This window comes from Chiloscyllium punctatum, chromosome 8, assembly GCF_047496795.1.
Source record: "Chiloscyllium punctatum isolate Juve2018m chromosome 8, sChiPun1.3, whole genome shotgun sequence".
Classification (NCBI taxonomy): Eukaryota; Metazoa; Chordata; class Chondrichthyes; order Orectolobiformes; family Hemiscylliidae; genus Chiloscyllium; species Chiloscyllium punctatum.
Genome location: NC_092746.1, coordinates 127,973,498 through 127,992,623, shown reverse-complemented (window position 1 = coordinate 127,992,623; position 19,126 = coordinate 127,973,498). Strand labels below are relative to the sequence as shown.

Sequence of the window (19,126 nt, the reverse complement as noted above, 5' to 3'; positions counted from 1 at the left end):
ACGCAGACTGGCTTAGAGTGTTCCAAGTGGGGTTGCACCCAGGGCCTTGCATAACTGCAGCGTAGCTTCTGCACCCCTGTTCTCCCACCCTCTAGATAGGGAAGGTCAACATTTCTTGATTATTTTCTGCACCTGAACTCCCAAGTCTCTGGGGACATCACTATATTTAACGCCATACTGTCTGGAAAGTACCCTGATCTATCCCTTTCCAGTCCAAAGCCTCTCAGTTGCTTACACTGAACTTCAGTTTCCACAGTTGTGCCCATTCACTTAAATGACATACACATACAACTTAGACTTTTAACAGTCAGGACTAACATGGTAAATATGAATTAACAGACTAACTGTGGTCAGATTGCACATTAAATAGCCAATAGCCAAGGCAGATCTCACCCAGATGACATGAAACCGTGGGTCACCAAATCCCATTAAAACTCATTATCCCTTTCAGATTCCTCACTTCTGAAGATCTAGGCTTAGAACACACTAAAGGCATCTCCAATCCAAACTGCCTCAACCAACGACCAGGACATGAACAGTCAACCACCTCTCTCTCGAGTCTGTGTTTCCCAGGACTTGAGACTGCTCCCTGGCATCTAATTACTGAAACAAATCCAGCTTTTATCAAACTAGCTTCATCGAGCTGCGGCTGAATTGCTCCAAGCTCTGATGTTTCTCAGCTGCACCAAAATACAAAGTCTGGCCTTCCTTTACCCCATTCTGTTAATTAACATCCAATATTCCATTAGCTGCATTTAATTCGGTCTGTACATGTGCATGACATTTAAGTGGTCGGAACTGCTAAATGCCCAAGGGGCTACCACAGTTTTTAAACTTTTCAACATTTAGAAATAACCCATTTGTCCTCGTTAGGCGCAAAATAAATTACACCACAGGAAATGACATCACCAACCCAAACATATAAACAGGAAGCAGGAATTATCAGCAGTGCTTCGCCTGAGGCCCACTGAAGATGTTACCCTGAGGGTGATAAAACTTCTGGAAGCAAACCTTCCAGCTCAGCGAGCAAACCTACATCCAAAACATCAATCTGAGCTACACATCTTCTCAAAACTCGCTAAATTACTTCCCATTTAGCAACACAAAGCTAGCACACAGATGAAACAGCTTGTCAGGATGACTGGTGAAGTGTTGATTTTTATTTTAAGGTGACTTGAATACAATAGTAGGGATGTTTTATTTCTGTACAAGGTTCTGGTGAGATCACATCTGGAGTAATGAGAGCTGTCACAAAAACAACCATTGACCATCACCAGGGATAACCCTAGTAACTATAGGCCGGTGAGTGTCACTTCTGTTGTGGGAAAAGTCTTAGAGAGAATTATAAGGGATAGGATTTATGAACATCTGGATAGGAATAATGTGATCAAGGATAGTCAGCATGGTTTGGTGAAGGGCAGGTTGTGCCTCACAAACTTTATTGAATTCTTTGAGAAGGTGACTAAGGAGGTGGATGAGGGTAAAGCGGTAGATGTGGTGTATATGGATTTTAGTAAGGAGTTTGATAAGGTTCCCCATGGTAGGCTACTGCAAAAAATACGGAGGTATAGCATTGAGGGTGAGTTGGAGGTTGGGATTAGGAATTGGCTGGCTGGAAGAAGACAGAGGGTAGTAGTTGATGGTAAAGGTTCATCTTGGAGTGCAGTTACTAGCGGTGTTCCGCAAGGATCTGTTTTGGGACCATTGCTGTTTGTCATTTTTATAAGTGACCTGGAGGAGGGCTAGAAGGTTGGGTGAGCAAGTTTGTGGATGATATGAAAGTCGGTGGAGTTGTTGACAGTGAGGAAGGATGTGGCAGGTTACAGCGGGATATAGATAAGTTGCAGAGTTGGGCAGAAAGGTGGCAAATGGAGTTCAATGTAGCTAAGTGTGAAGTGATTCACTTTGGTAAGAGTAACAAGATGGGGGACTGGGCTAATGGTCGGATACTTGGTAGTGTGGATGAGCAGATGGATCTTGGTGTCCATGTACACAGATCTCTGAAAGTTACCACCCAGGTAAATAGTGCGGTGAAGAAGACATAACGCATACTGGCTTTTATTGGTAGAGGAATTGAGTTCTGGAGTCCTGAGGTCATGTTGCAGTTGTATAAGACTCTGGTGCGGCCGCATCTGGAGTATTGTGTGCGGTTTTGGTCGCCATACTATAGCAAGGATGTGGAGGCACTGGAACGGGTGCAGAGGAGGTTTACCAGGATGTTGCCTGGTATGGTAGGAAGATCCTATGAGGAAAGGCTGAGGCACTTGGGGCTGTTCTCATTGGAGAAAAGAAGGTTTAGGGGTGACTTGATAGAGGTGTACAAGATGATTAGGGGTTTAGATAGGGTTGACAGTGAGAACCTTTTTCCACATATGGAGTCAGCTATTACCAGGGGGCATAGCTTTAAATTAAGGGGTGGTAGGTATAGGACAGATGTTAGGGGTAGATTCTTTACTCAGCGAGTCGTGAGTTCATGAAATGCCCTGCCAGTAGCAGTGGTGGACTCTCCCTCTTTATGGGCATTTAAATGGGCATTGGATAGGCATATGGAGGATAGTGGGCTAGTGTAGGTTAGGTGGGCTTGGATCGGCACAACATCGAGGGCCAAAGGGCCTGTACTGCGCTGTATTCTTCTATGTTCTATGTTCTGCCTCCTGCCACTAAGCCAATGTTGGATCCAATTTGCCAAATCGCTCTGAATGAGCTCTTTGGAGGGTGGGGGAAGGAGTGTAAAGCTCACTGCCTGAGACAGTGCAAGGCTAACATACTCATTGCATTTAAACATCTCTTCGAAATGCATTTGTAGTCTGTAACCTACAGGGCCACAGACTGAGAGCTGGAAGGCGGGACAAGATGAGGCAGCTCCATACCATAAGCAAAGTGGCCGAATGGCTTCCTGCCATGTTCTGAAGCCAAACCATGGCCCAGATCACTTTCTCCAAATAGTCTCAACATTGTCACACTGCAGAAGAATTGGGTCTGGACCATCAGGACGTCCTGCTGCACTAACTGTAGGAATTGCCCAGAAACTGTCCATGGAAACAGGCCTTTTGGTTCAACCAATCTGTACTGAACATAAACCCCAAAATAAACTACTCATACCGGCCTGCTTCTGGCCCATATCCCTCCAAACCTTTCCTATTCATGTATCTATCCAACTGTCTTTTAAATTGTATTCACCTCCTCAGGAAGTTCTTTCCACACGCAAACCACGCTGTGTGAAGAATTCGTCTCATAGACCTTTACATTCCTCTTACCTTAAAAATGTGTCCCCTAGTCTTGAAATCGCCCATCTTATGGAAAACACACTCACCATCGACTCTACCTAGACCTCCCATGATTTTATAAAATCTCAGCCTCCTACGCCCCAGTGAAAAAGGTCCCAGCCTATCCAGGCTTTCTTTAGAACTCAAACCTTCCATACCCGGCAATATCCTGGTAAATCTATTCTGAACCCTGTCCAGCTTGATAATACCCTTCCCAGAACTGGACACAGTATTCCAGAAGAGGCCTCACCAACGTCCTGTACAACCTCAACATGACGTCCCAACGTCTATACTCAAAGGACTGAGCAATGAAGGCAAACGTGCTAAACCCCTTTTTACCCACCCTGTCAATGTGACTCAAGCTTCAAAGAATTATGTACCTGCACCCCTAGGTCCCTCTGTTCTACAACACGACCCAAAACCCTACTTTTAATTATATTAAACTCTACCCTGGTTTGTTGTACCAAAATGTAATACCTCACATTTATCCAGATTGAACTCCATCTGCCATTTTTCAGCCCATTGACCCAATTGATCAAGATCACTTCGTAATCTTAGAGAACCTTCTTCACAATCCACTTCCGTCCTCCGAAGAGTAACCCATCCAGACACATTCCCCTACCTTATTACCCTTTGTTTACTCCTGACTAATGCACCTAGCGTCGCTCCGAAAGCTAGTGCTTCCAATCAAACCTGTTGGACTACAACCTGGTGTTGTGCAATTTTTAACTTTGTACACCGCAGTCCAACACCGGCATCTCCAAATCATCACTACGGGCGATTTAGCATGGCCAATTCACCTAACCTGCACATCTTTGGACTGTGGGAGGAAACGAGCACATGGAGAATGTGCAAACACCACACAAACAGTCACCCGAGGCTGGAATCGAACCCGGGTCCCTGTCACTGTTAGGCAGCAGTGCTAACCATTGAGCCACCGTGCTGTGCCTGCAGACAGTCTGCTCCAAATCAACTTTCGAAAGTCCCTGTCTCATACCATTAAAATTTGCCTTACATCAATTAAGAACTTTACCTTTTACGAAAGACTGATCCTTTTCCATAACCATTTTGAAACTAATAGAAGGAACTATGATCACTAAACCAAAAATGTTCCCCCCACGTTTACTTCCGTTACTTGCCCTGCCTGATTGCCCTAAATTTGGCCTTGTTTTGCTCCTTCTCTAATAGGAGCATCCACATATTGATAAAGAAAATTTTCTGGAACACATGTGACAAATTCTTCACCGTCCAAACCTTTAACACAATGGCAACCCCAGTCAATGTTTGGAAAATTAAAATCCCCCGTTATTACAACTTTACTTTGCTTACATATATCGGAGATTAGCTTAGATTCCCTACAGTGTGGAAACAGGCCCTTCGGCCCAACCAGTCCACACCGACCCTCCGAAGAGTAACCCACCCAGACCCATTTCCCTCTGAATGATGCACCTAACACTATGGGCAATTTAGCATGGCCAATTCACCTAGCCTGCACATCTTTGGACTGTGGGAGGAAACCCACGCAGACGCGGGGGGAATGTGCAAACTCCACACAGACAGTCGGCTGGAATCAAACCTGAGTCCGTGGTGCTGTGAGGTGGCACTGAGCCACCGTGCCACCCCAGATCTCCCTACATATTTGTTTCTTAATTTCCTTCTTATTATTGGGGGGCCTTTGGTACAATCCCAAAGCAGTCTTTCCTTTCTTATTTGTAATTTCACGACTTATTTTCATTAGACGATTTTTCAGAAATATCGCCCTAGTTACAGCAATAATGGATCCCTTAAATCGAAAGTGTCACCCCTCCCCCCCTCCCTTACCTACTTTTCTATCCTTCCTATAGCATCTAAAACATCTGGAACCTTCCAAGAAAGTTCACACTCCGATTTAGAGTCGGACACCTTTAGAATGGAGATAGGGAGAAACGTCTTCAGCCAGAGTGTGGGGCATCTCTGGGATTCATTGCTACGGAAGGCTGTGGAGGCCAGGTCATTGAGTATAATTAAGTCGGAGATAGTTAGGTTCTTGAGGGTCAAGGATTATGGGGAGAAAGGTGGAGAATGGGGTTGAGAAACTTACCAACCATGATTGAATGGTGGAGCATACTCGATGGGCTGAATGGCCTAATGTCTGCTCTTATCTCTTATGGGTTATGACTTATTTACCTGAACAGCTAGTCCGGGATTGAAAGGGAGCTCCAACTCCTGGCTAAATACAAAACTAACCCTCCAACCAGTTACACAGGCCACCCAGCCCTGACTGCTGCAGACAGCCTTTCCCTGGACTTGCTCCCCCACCTCTCCTCTCCCACGCAGACACGGGGAGAATGTGCAACTCCACACAGACAGTCACCAGAGGCTGGAATCGAACCTGCGTCCCTGACGCTGAGAGGTTGCAATGCTAACAAAGGGCATCCACAATCTAACGTTCCCTAAAATCTGGGCAAAACTCAGGAGCATTTTTCTGCAGGTTCAGGCCACACGATTATATAGATTCAGCAACAACTAACCCTTCTGCTGTTCACTTCCAGACCTTTGCCTGTTCCCCATATCTTGGAGGTGTGTGTGACTGGCAAACTAGGAAGATGGTCACTTGAATATTAGAGAACTAAATGATACAACATTTTGAGTTGTAAGTCTTGAACATTAATCTCGGAGAATGCTTTCACCCAGTTCTCTCTCATTGATTTCCTGACTTGGGCTGAAACGTGGCAAGCTACATTCACATCACACAAATGGCATTAGTTAGGCCACTATCTGAACTCTCTGGTCTCCCTGCTGTAGGGAGGATGGTGTGAAACTTGAAAGAGTGCAGAAATAAGGATGTTGCCAGGGTTGAGCTATAGGGATAGGCTGAGGCTATTTTCCCTGGAGATTCGGAGGCTGAGGGGTGACTTTATAGAGATTTATAACATCGTGAAGGGCATGGATAGGGTAAATAGACGAGGTCTTGTCCCTGTTGTGGGGGAAGTCCAAAACTAGAGGGCACAGGTTTAGGGTGAGAGAGGCAAGACATAAAAAGGGACCTAAGGGGCAACTTTTTCACACAGAGGGTGGAGCGCATATGGTATGAGCTGCCAGTGGAGGCTAGTACAATTACAACATTTAAAAGGCATCTGGATGAGCATATGAGTAGGAAGGATTTAGAGGAATATGGGCCGAATGCTGGCAAACGGGACTGGATTTATTTGGGATATTTGGTTGGCATGGACAAGTTGGGCTGAAGGGTCTGCGATGTATCTCCACGGCTGTATGACTAACACTGAAAGGTTTCACATTTGCTAGTTAAAAATGTTCCAGCTTTGTTAAATTCTCCAAACCGTAATACAGCACAGGCTCAAAAGAGACTCCAGTATAAATGCAAGTCTGAAGGAGGGGTTTCCAAGATGTCACACTGTCCCCAATGCTTCTGTTGAACAATTCCGAACATTGGGAATGTTGAAGATAGGTGAACAGTGCTAACCTTAAACATAGAGATAGTAAGGACTGCGGGTGCTGGAAGTTGATAAAACGTGGAGCTGGAAAAGCACAGCAGGTCAGAGAGCATCAGGGGATCATAAACTTATTTCCAAACAATGAAAATTACTTACTGCAAGCTTCAGTAAGCGCTCTATCATCCTGGAATAGTCCATATTCTGAAAAGAATAATCACCAGAACATGTCATACACACAAACTGGAGGAATCACACTTCGACATCAACCATGAACTATCATGCCCATCTGTTTTCAAAGTTGATTATTGCATAACCATACAGAACTTGCTAAACAGAGGTCTGCATTGAGAAGCCATGATAAAAATTCAAAAAGGACTAAGCAAAAATTAGAAAAAGGTCACAACTTTTAATTAAATCCATGACAAACTCGAGAAGCTTCAGAAGACAAAAAAAAAAAGGAAGAAATTCTCCCAATATAAAATCTGAACCCTCACTCATTTCGGGGCATTAAGAGGACAAAATAAAAAAGATTAACAAGATAATGTGAAAGATTCTTTACTCTATCTAATTTATACTGTCCCTGTTCTCAGCGAGTTGGACGGGAACTGTAGAGAGCGTGCTTTATTCTGTCTCTGTCGTAGTGCTGTACCTGTTCTGTAAGCAATATTACATACTAGCAACAGCTTTATTCATCTAGGAGATCTGATACTGAGGGAAGGCATCGACTTAGTGATAATGTCAGTGGACTGATAACCCAGGGCCCAAGCCAATGCCGTTGGAACATGGAGTCACGTCCCACCATGGAAGCTGGCGACATTTAAATTCAAATAATAAATCTGAAACTGAAACCCAGTCTCAGTAATGATATGAAGAAGCTATCATTGATTGTTGTATCATTCACGAACACCCTTTGAGGAGGAGGAGATTGATCATCCTTTCCTAGTCTGGGTAACACATGGCTGCAGATCCCCAGCAAGGCACTTCGTTCAAGGGCCACTGGGTTGGGTAAGCCATGCGTTACCAGAGATGCCCATTTCCCATGAAAGAATAAATACTTGTTGGAAAAAATGTTTTCTTTTGAGTGCAACAATATACAAAATAACAGTAACTTGCATTGTCACACCACACACAGACTTAGACCCGTAGTAACAGACACTTCGTTCCAACTCGTCCATACTGACCTGATATGCAAAATAAATCTAGTCCTCATTTATCTGTGTTTGGCTCATATCCCTCTAACCCCTTCCTTTTCATGTATCCATCCAGATGCCTTTTCAATGTTGTATTTGTACCAGCTTCCTCTGGCAGCTCATTCTGTACGTGCACCACCCTCTGTGTGAAAATGTGGTCTCTCAGTTCCCTTTTGAATCTTTCCCCTCTCACTTTAAACCTATGCCCTCTAGTTTTGGGCACCCCACCCTGGGGGAAAAAAGACCTTGGCTATTCACCCTGTCCAAGCCCCTCAGGATTTTATGCATGGTATCCCAAGCAATATTAAAAAGCAAAATTTGACATCAAGTTACTTCAGGTGATACAAGGTGGATAAACCTTGGTCAAAAAACATAGGCTCTGAGGAGCATCTGAAACAGAGTGCAAGATCTAAAAAGCTTTGGAGAGAGGGAACTCCAGAACTTACAGACCAGAGCAGCTGAAACTATGACAACCACCAATTTTGCCAGCAGCTCCTCCGCACAGATATTTGATCAGTATATTCTGCATGCACAGGTAAAAACAATGACTGCAGATGCCAGAAACCAGATTCTGGATTAGTGGTGCTGGAAGAGCACAGCTGGTCAAGGCAGCATCTGAGGAGCAGGAAAATTGACGTTTCGGGCAAAAGCCCTTCATCAGGAATAAAGGCAGTGAGCCAATCTCAGGGAGTCCCTCTCCCACTGCAACTCCCAGTGAAGGATTTGATCTACTGGTGTGACCCTAAGAAGACAGGGGTTGTGTTTGGGTCCATTCTGACCTTGTTGGTTAAAGAGTTGCAGTGGGAGAGGGACTCCCTGAGATTGGCTCACTGCCTTTATTCCTGATGAAGGGCTTTTGCCCGAAACGTCGATTTCGCTGCTCTTTGGATGCTGCCTGAACTGCTGTGCTCATTCTGCATGCACAACCAATAACCATTGTAGATAAAAACAAGAGTCCAATGTCTAATTTATAACAGTTACTTACTTTGAATGGTTTCATGGAATTCTGTATAGCAGGCACCAACCACTAGTGAAGCAAAAAGAAAAGCTTTGAGCCTCTCAACTGACAGAGCAGCTCTACAAAAAATATTCAACATTAAACACAGCACCTAGTTCAGGACTTAGCACCTCAGTCTGATGTCCTACACAGAACTGGGTAACAATACATCAGGACTGCAACATACTCAAGGTTGACCTCATGCTTCTTGGACCACTAGGTAAAAACAATGACTGCAGATGCTGGAAACCAGATTCTGGAATAGAGTGGTGCTGGAAGAGCACAGCAGTTCAGGCAGCATCCCAGGAGCAGGAAAATCGACGTTTCGGGCAAAAGCCCTTCATCATCAGGAATACAGGCAGAGAGCCTCTCTCCACCCTTCAGGCACTCTGCCTGTATTCCTGACGAAGGGCTTTTGCCTGAAACATTGATTTTCCTGTTCCTCGGATGCTGTCTGAACTGCTGTGCTTTTCCAGCACCACTCTATTCCGGCTTCTTGGACCACGCTAGACATTACAGAAGTTTGGGGGAAAAGGGCAAAGAAGCAGTTAATGCAAATGGGCGGGAACAGGAAGGGGGAGGGCGGGGATAGGAAGTGGGCAGTGGGGGGGGGCGAGAAAGGGAGCACAGGGATAGGAAGTGGGGAGGGTGGGAAACATGTGAACATTCCACAGCTAGCTTTCACAATTCCTCTCTAGACAATGACAAAAACAGCAGAACCAAAATTGTGGCCATTTATTCTGATCGAGCAGCTGTGAACAGGATATGTAGCTTTGCCCAGTTCCTGCACCTTCGGTAATTAATTGTTGGTAAAACTCTTTGGGGACCCACAGAGATGATATTAAAATGCTCACTTGTTTTGCTGCAGTACTCACAGTAAAATATAAAATCAGAGCTGGGCTCAAATCCTAGGAAGTTATTCAGAATACAGTTTGCCAAGTCATTTGTTGAGGACTGGTGCGACAGTCTAGTTAAGACCAACTTCAAGGCATTTCTCAATCCAAAGGCTGTGACTAAAAACTACATCATAGAGCAGCTGAAGTGCTTAGATTAGATTACTTACAGTGTGAAAACAGGCCCTTCGGCCCAACAAGTCCACACCGCCCCGCCGAAGCGCAACCCACCCATACCCCTACATTTACCCCTTACCTAACACTATTGGCAATTTAGCATGGCCAATTCACCTGACCTGCACATCTTTGGACTGTGGGAGGAAACCCACGCAGACACGGGGAGAATGTGCAAACTCCACACAGAGTGTCACCTGAGGCAGGAATTGAACCCGGATCTCCGGCACTGGGGCGGCACGGTGGCACAGTGGTTAGCACTGCTGCCTCACAGCGCCTGAGACCCGGGTTCATTTCCCGCCTCAGGCGACTGACTGTGTGGAGTTTGCACATTCTCCCCGTGTCTGCGTGGGTTTCCTCCGGGTGCTCCGGTTTCCTACCACACTCCAAAGATGTGCAGGTCAGGTGAATTGGCCATGCTAAATTGCCCGTAGTGTTAGGTAAGGGGTAGATGTAGATGTAGGGGTATGGGTGGGTTACGCTTCGGCGGGGCGGTGTGGACTTGTTGGGCCGAAGGGCCTGTTTCCACACTGTAAGTAATCTAATCTGACCTAAAGTGCTTGATACTTAAGTGAGAGGAACTGAGGGAATTAAAATTAAAAACAGGACCGTGGTTGGAGTCAGAGAAGACTTGTGATTGTTGCAAACAGCAGTGGGGCTGAATGGTCCACTGTGTGAAGATTCTATATTATTCCACCTAATTCAGAAGCCCACAATTTTCTAAGAATCTGATTCACTGTTGGGGAAGTGTAGAGGTAGCTTTACTCTACAGACAGCTTTGTTGTGTCTCGGAATTCTTGACGCTGGATTCAAAAAATTCTAGCTTCCCCTCATGTGACCAACAAATATTGACGAGACCAAATAAACTCACTCTACAACAGACTGTCAAAACAATGAAGAACAAATTGATAATGCAGCAAAACATTTTCCACATCACTGGATTATCGTAGTGGATACAGACAGTTCTGCTCCCTCTTCTAAATCAGCTCAGGATACAACTAATGACCAAGTCACCCCTTAAAGACCAGTACGGGGGGTCGTCCAAATTCAGAGCTGACTCACCTGTTGAACTAACCCCACTTGCAACTGGATGAGGAAAAGCTGCAAAAGGAAACAAATATTGTATCAGATATTTGCAAGGAATGGGAAAGCATTGAGTAATGAAGACGCTGCGTGTATGAGATCAACACAGGAGTAGGCTATTCAGCTCCTCACACCTGTTCCACGGTCTATTACCATAAGACATAGGAGTGGAAGGAAGGCCATTCGGCCCATCGAGTCCACTCCGCCATTCAATCATGGCTGATGGGCATTTCAACTCCACTTACCCGCATTCTCCCCGTAGCCCTTAATTCCCCGAGACAACAAGAATCTATCAATCTCTGCCTTGAAGACATTTAGCGTCCCGACCTCCACTGCACTCTGCGGCAATGAATTCCACAGGCCCACCACTCTCTGGCTGAAGAAATTTCTCCGCATTTCTGTTCTGAATTGACCCCCTCTAATTCTAAGGCTGTGTCCACGGGTCCTAGTCTCCTCACCTAACGGAAACAATTTCCTAGCGTCCACCCTTTCCAAGCCATGTATTATCTTGTACGTCTTATGGCTTCAAACCCCTTGACGTCCTTACCCAATAGCAAATTTAATTGATTCAAGACTAAAGTTTCAATTGGCCCCCAGCTTTCAGAGAATTGAGAAGTTACAGAATCCAATGAGAGTGTGTGTGGAGAGATGCGTCCTGATTTCACTCCCAGTCTAGTTCTAATTTTAAGACTGCATTCTTTATCCTGGAACCCCTTCACAGATCAAGTTGTTTCCCTTCATCTATTATTTTCAATCTGTTGATCAAAGATAACCCCAGTGGCACAGTGGTTAGCACTGCTGCCTCACAGCGCCAGAGACCCGGGTTCAATTCCTGCCTCAGGCGACTGACTGTGTGGAGTTTGCACATTCTCCCCGTGTCTGCGTGGGTTTCCTCCGGGTGCTCCGGTTTCCTCCCACAGTCCAAAGATGTGCAGGTTAGGTGAATTGGCCATGCTAAATTGCCCATAGTGTTAGGTAAGGGGTAGGGGTAGGGGTAGGGGTAGGGGTAGGGGTATGGGTGGGTTACGCTTCGGCGGGGCGGTGTGGACTTGTTGGGCCGAAGGGCCTGTTTCCACACTGTAAGTAATCTAATCTAAAACCTCTAAGTGTGGGAGAAAGTATCAGCAATGACTCAGCAGGTAGCACTTTCACCTCAGTCACAAGGGTCTGAGTTCAACTCCGACTCCATGGTTCAGGAACAATAATACATAAAAAAAATCAAGGTAATCTTCCCAGTGCTGCGCTGACACTAAGAAGCGACGTCTTTCACAGGAGACTTTGGACTAATGGTTGGATGACTGCTAATGACCTCACGACAATTTGGAAATGCAGGGGGGGTTTCGCCAATATCGGTGTCTCAGTCAGCACCATAAAACAGATTAGCTGCTCATCACCACCTCGTTACCATCTTGTTGTTTGAGACAGTTTGCTGGGCACAAATTAATGTAGTTCCTACACTACAACAGTGACTACTCTCTAAATGTACTTCATTGGTTTTGAACTTTCTGTAGATGAGATCTATATGGACTTCAGTAAGGCGTTCGACACGGTTCCCCATGGGAGACTGATTAGCAAGGTTAGATCTCATGGAATACAGGGAGAACTAGCCATTTGGATACAGAACTGGCTCAAAGGTAGAAGACAGAGGGTTGTGGTGGAGGGTTGTTTTTCAGACTGGAGGTCTGTGACCAGTGGGGTGCCACAAGGATTGGTGCTGTGTCCAATACTTTTTGTCATTTACATAAATGATTTGGATGCGAGCATAAGAGGTACAGTTAGTAAGTTTGTGGATGACACCAAAATTGGAGGTGTAGTGGACAGCGAAGAGGGTTACCTCAGATTACAACAGGATCTGGACCAGATGGGCCAATGGGCTGAGAAGTGGCAGATGGAGTTTAATTCAGATAAATGCGAGGTGCCGCATTTTGGGAAAGCAAATCTTAGCAGGACTTATACACTTAATGGTAAGGTCCTAGGGAGTGTTGCTGAACAAAGAGACCTTGGAGTGCAGGTTCATAGCTCCTTGAAAGTGGAGTCGCAGGTAAATAGGATAGTGAAGGCAGCGTTTGGTATGCTTTCCTTTATTGGTCAGATTATTGAGTACAGGAGTTGGGAGGTCATGTTGCGGCTGTACAGGACATTGGTTAGGCCACTGTTGGAATATTATGTGCAATTCTGGTCTCCTTCCTATCAGAAAGATGTTGTGAAACTTGAAAGGGTTCAGAAAAGATTTACAAGAATGTTGCCAGGATCTGAGCTACAGGGAGAGGCTGAATAGACTGGGGCTGATTTCCCTGGAGCGTCGGAGGCTGAGGGGTGACCTTATAGAGGTTTACAAAATTATGAGGGGTAAATAGGCAAAGTCTTTTCCCTGGGTGGGGGAGTCCGGAACTAGAGGGCATAGGTTTAGGGTGAGAGGGGAAAAGATATAAGAGAGACCTAAGGGGCAACTTTTTCACGCAGAGGGTGGTACATGTATGGAATGAGCTGCCAGAGGATGTGGTGAAGGCTGGTACAATTGCAACATTTAAGAGGCATCTGGATGGGTGTATGAATAGGAAGGAATTGGAGGGATATGGGCCGGGTGCTGGCAGGTGGGACTAGATTGGGTTGGGATATCTGGTCGACATGGACGGCTTGGACTGAAGGGTCTGTTTCTATGCTGTACATCTCTATGACAGTTGTAAAAAGTGCTATATAAATGCACGCCTTTTTGTTTTAAAGTATGCATCAGTTTTATGCATACTGTCCTCAATTTAACCCATTAAGCTCTGGTAACTGGCAACTCTATTACAGAGGAACCTCGATTATCGAGGATTCGATTATCCTAATATCGGATTATCTGGCGAGATCGCAACGTCCCGAAGCTCGGTTAAACTATGCTATCCGGCACTCGATTATCCGGAATTTGTTTAACTGAACGAAATACTCGCTGCCCGAGTCCTTCGGGTTATTGAGGTTCCTCTGCATATACTTAGTTATTGACTATTAGATCCTTCCCAAGGATCAAACTAGGTCTCAATCCCCCAGACATAAAATGGCCTGCTGTCTGATTAGCTAGTTTCTGTGATGACAGCACAGTTGTACCAAAAACAAATGTCTTCATCCGCTGCAAAAAAAAATGGGGAAAACTATCAACTGCACTGGCAATACAAAAGCATCTGCTGAGCTGAATGATTCCATCCTCAATGTGGCATTAAATCTGTAGTAACATCAAAGTCATGCATTCTGCTGCATCAAAAATTGATGCAGAATTGTGAACACAGCCGGGGTTTGGAATTGGCTGAAGGTATCAGCACACAGAAACTAAATGAGGGCTGTTGGTGGTTTCCTCAACTCCAATCCTTTCAGACAGTCAATAGTCAGCGTTTAGATTGTCACATGCAGAATGTCGGAGGGTTATCTGTATTTTTACTCATGCACTGTAGCCAGAGCCCTACTTTTGGAGAAAGGGGAACATTTAAATGAAACTCACATTTACAAATGGGACTCAGTCTCCTTATTTGTGTAACTTCACCTTAGCCACAAAAACAGTTTCGATTTCTTTCAGGTGAGATGCTGAATATAGTTATATGCTCTCTCTCTCTCTCTCTTCCCCAGCAACCTCACGCAGGACACACTCAGGACCCCACAGGGATCTAGTTTAAGAGGTTCTGGGATGGAAAGGAGTCTAAAGTTGCTCACCATTTCAAACATTCTCCTCAGTAAGAACCGTTTTCGGATCCGGGGCGATCGGGGAAAATTTAGCTCATAGCACAGGGTGGGTGCAAATAGGAAATAATAGATGTCTAGAAAACAAATGGAAACAAATCAAAAACATCAAATAAAGGGAAGTGAAAGAAACAAAGAATCAGAATGGCAGGGAAGGAAATATACGGATTTGCAGAACTTGGACCTAACGTGGTTTCCAGCCTCTCACTCAAATAGGCAACTCCTATCTTACCTCTGAAATGGTGCACACAATCGGTTGTATCAAATTGTTCGTGGCAGCACTTTTAATATATAAAGACTTACCAACAACTTCTCAAGGGTAATTAGGAACAGGCAATAAATCATAGAACAGCTGCTGTGCAGCAGAGTATATTGCTGCATGAAGACATATTGTTGAAGTTTTTCCATTTTGCACTCATCAGGACAATTCACAAGAATACCAAATTAAGGGGAGAAACCAACATTTATGTCACAGGTGGAGAGTACTGATTGGTTGGCGAGTGGAATCTGATTGGCAAAGGCTTTGCTACGGAGAATGCACCAGTCAATGATGATTGGCAGTTAACCACCAGCACAAGTTTATATTTTAAACGAGGTAGGTCGATTCTGGTTAGTCAGGGCATTGGCCCTGCGAAATGAACCAATGAATGGATGTCAACCAATTTATCGAGTGAAACATGTGCAGGGTGGACTTGTTCTGTCAAAGAATAGGACACAGCAGATTAATGGATGTAGCTTCCAGTACAGCAAACAATTTCACTAATCAGAATCAAGCTGGTAATTAATCAACATTCACCTCTCACACAGTATAAAATGCTGGGCGCTCCACCGCCTCTCCACATATATTCATCATCTTGCAAATTTCATTTTCAGCAATATCAGAATCTTTACACAAAAAGAAACATTTGGTACACTGAACCTGTTTTAGCTCTTTGAAGGAGTTATCCAACTGACACCTCATCTCCTACCGTGCCCTACAACGTTGTTCCCTTTTGGAGGTGTAGTTCCAATTTCCCTAAGTTATTAATGAAGTTGTTTCTATCACATTCAACTTGTGCATTCCAGTTTATAATAACTGATTGCTTAAATCCGTTTTCCCCAATTCCCCCACCTCCTCAGTTCCCAGCTCTTCTCCATCAATGGAACCACTACCTGCTCAGCATCCTCTAGTAAAACCCGGGATCTTCTGCAGGTGTGAAAGGTACTATATTAGATTAGATTACTTAGAGTGTGGAAACAGGCCCTTCGGCCCAACAAGTCCACACCGCCCCGCCGAAGCGTAACCCACCCGTACCCCTGCATCCATATCGACCCCTTACCTAACACTACGGGCAATTTAGCGTGGCCAATTCACCTGACCTGCACATCTTTGGACTGTGGGAGGAAACCGGAGCACCCGGAGGAAACCCACGCAGACACGGGGAGAATGTGCAAACTCCACACAGTCAGTCGCCTGAGGCGGGAATTGAACCCGGGTCTCTGGCGCTGTGAGGCAGCAGTGCTAACCACTGTGCCGCCATATGAAAAATGTATTATAAGCAAATTGTTTTTCTTTCCTGCTTTCCAAAAAAAAAGAACAGGGATAACTAAATACAACAAATTATCTCAAAGGGTTAATCTCACCTTTCCCTGTAAAATGATATTGTTACAAAAAACCTTCTTAAATTACAAAGACTTGCAAATTATAATCACCAGGGGGCAGAGTGGGCTTATTTACTGCATCCTACACAAAGCTGACACTGTAACCATTCACTGCAACGTGTCTAATATATTTTCTGCTCCATTCCAATGCAAGTATTCATAAGTAATTTCTGCCTGCCAGGAAAGATGTGTCATGAGAAAAATGTGAAGCAATCTAAACCCTAATCTGAGACAATGTTACCAAACTGGCTTCGTTTCTTGCTGCCCAGAAAACTGATTTGGAGACTCCTGTGTTAGGACTTGGGTGTACATAGTTAACGATCACACAACACCAGGTTACAGTTCAACAGGTTTAATTGTTGATATTGAAGTTCATGCTAACAGGAGCACAAATTTACTTGCGCAATTTAATTTCTTCACTAAGACAGGATTGAACTAAAAAGGTGAATAACTGATCAATTCTCCTTAATAATGTAATTTAATACAAAAGGGTGTTAAAGGTCACAACAGAAATGAGGACTGACAGATCATGTTGCAAGGGGCTAACTTTTTAAAGTACGTAGTCTTGGGATGCAGGAATTGCTGGTCAGGCTGACATTTATTGTTCACACCCAGCTATGACAAAACAGTTTGGTAATGTAGCTTGGTTACTTCAGAAGGTATTTAAGAGTCAACCACTTAATACGGGATAGATGTCATACATTAACCAAGGAGATACTTTACAACGATCCACTGATTTGGTCATGACTTTTACTTGGATTCAAAGCTGAATTCAAATACAGAAAACTCCAGGCTGGCATTTGAAGGTGCAATTTTCTGAATTATTGGTGCTGTAACATAACCATTACATTACTGTATCCAAATGCTAATCTGTAGCAAACAGATTGATGCCTTGGCTTAGTGGGCTTTAGCAGTTCATTAAAAACAAACCAGTACATGTTTAGAGACAAATTTGTAGCCTAGCACTAGAGAGAACCACATGACCCATCATTGCCAGCGCTGGCTGTTAATGATAGCTATTTCCTAATTCGAGATGTTATGGCACATCTTTCGAGCAGGTGGGAGTTGAACCCAGACCTTTTGACCCAAAAGTGGGGACTGCACCACAACAGCCTCACCAGCTATTAATTGTACATCTATTTTAACCAACCCATCTGTCCAGATTTATTATTGCGATCCCTCTAGAGCAGGACAGACCTGAACCCAGGCCCTATCTTTGTCCTGGAGGCACGTCATAATCTACCTGAACACGTCAATTAAAAATTTTAAAAATTTAAATGAAAACTGTGCTTGTTGTGTTTGATGTTCATGCTTGCGGTGTGTGAAGTGTGGAGAGAATAAAGTCCAATTTGATCCCTCATCCCCTGACTCTGAGGATTAAAACACCAATTCTCTGCTGGAATCAGCAGAAACAAATACCACTGTCCTAGAATTTCCCTTTGTTTAAAATATACCCCTGCTGTCCATTACAAGATGCAATGGCCTCTCCTTCATGTCACCGAGGTAATCATGTTCCAAACACTCCTCTACCTAAGAATTTGAACTCCCTGCCAATATCCTAAGTGCTAATAATTGCAGTTGATAGGTTTGCTCACTGAGCTGGAAGGTTCGCTTTCAGGTGTTTCGTCACCATACAAGATAACATCATTAGTGAGCCTCTGGATGAAGCACTGGTGGTACGGTCCGCTTTCTATTTAGGTGTTTAGGTTTACTTGGGTTGGTAATGTCATTTCCTGTTTTTTTTTCCCTCCAGGGGTGATAAATGGGATCCAAGTCAATGTGTTTGTTGATCAAGTTCTGGTTGGAATGCCATGCTTCTCAGAATTCTCACGCACGTTTCTGTTTGGCTTGTCCTAGGATGGATGTGTTGTCCCAGTCGAAGTGATGTCCTTCCTCATCTGTATGCAAGGACAGTACTACAAAATACCTTGCAAGAACTGTAACAAACATTACACTGGACAAACAGGCAGAAAACTAGCCACCAGGATACATGAACATCAACTAGCCATAAAAAGACATGACCCACTCTCACTAGTATCCTCACATACGGATGAGGAAGGACACCACTTCAACTGGGACAACACATCCATCCTAGGACAAGCCAAAGGGAAACACGCACGAGAATTCCGAGGAGCTTGGCATTCCAACTGGAACTCTATCAACAAATACATTGACTTGGATCCCATTTACCATTGCCAGAGGGGGAAAAAAACTAGGAAAAGTCACCAACCCAAGGAAACCTAAACACAAATAAATAGCGGGCCACGCAACCAGTGCTTCATCTGGAGGCTCATTAATGATGTTACCTAATATAGTGTCGAAACATCTGAAAACGAACCTTCCAGCTCAGTGAGCAAACCTACATCCAGAACCTCAATGCGAGCTACAAATCTACTCAAAACCCGCTAAGCATATCAACATTCACAAGTTGAATGTGAACCTAAATCAAAAATCACAACACCAGGTTACAGTCCAACAGGTTTATTTGGAAATACTAGCTTTCGGAGCGCTGCTCCTTCATCAGGTAGCTGTGGAGCAGGATCATAAGAGAATTTATAGTAAAAGATTACTATCACACATACAAAAACGTTATATTGAACAAACCTAAATTGCTGTTAAGTCATCTTTTAGAATGAGTTGCAGATTTCAGTTTATTAATATGAAAGAGGTTTTATGATTTACATACTAATGAACTGAAACCTGCAACCCATTTAAAAAGACTTAACAGCAATCTAGG

The 19,126-nt window shown here is 44.3% G+C and overlaps 1 protein-coding gene across 2 annotated transcripts in view; it reads right to left on the bottom strand.

Annotated features, from left to right (window-relative positions):
* The window catches only part of LOC140480893 (diacylglycerol O-acyltransferase 1-like), a 129,660-nt gene that overhangs the window by 14,347 nt on the left and 96,187 nt on the right, over positions 1-19,126 (bottom strand). For both annotated transcript variants that reach the window (XM_072576457.1, XM_072576458.1), the window contains exons 9-12: positions 14,722-14,825; positions 11,017-11,055; positions 8,876-8,917; positions 6,857-6,901 (exon numbers count right to left, since the gene is read on the bottom strand). In XM_072576457.1, coding sequence (XP_072432558.1) covers positions 6,857-6,901; positions 8,876-8,917; positions 11,017-11,055; positions 14,722-14,825 — 230 coding nt within the window. The remainder of the gene's footprint in view (positions 1-6,856; positions 6,902-8,875; positions 8,918-11,016; positions 11,056-14,721; positions 14,826-19,126) is intronic.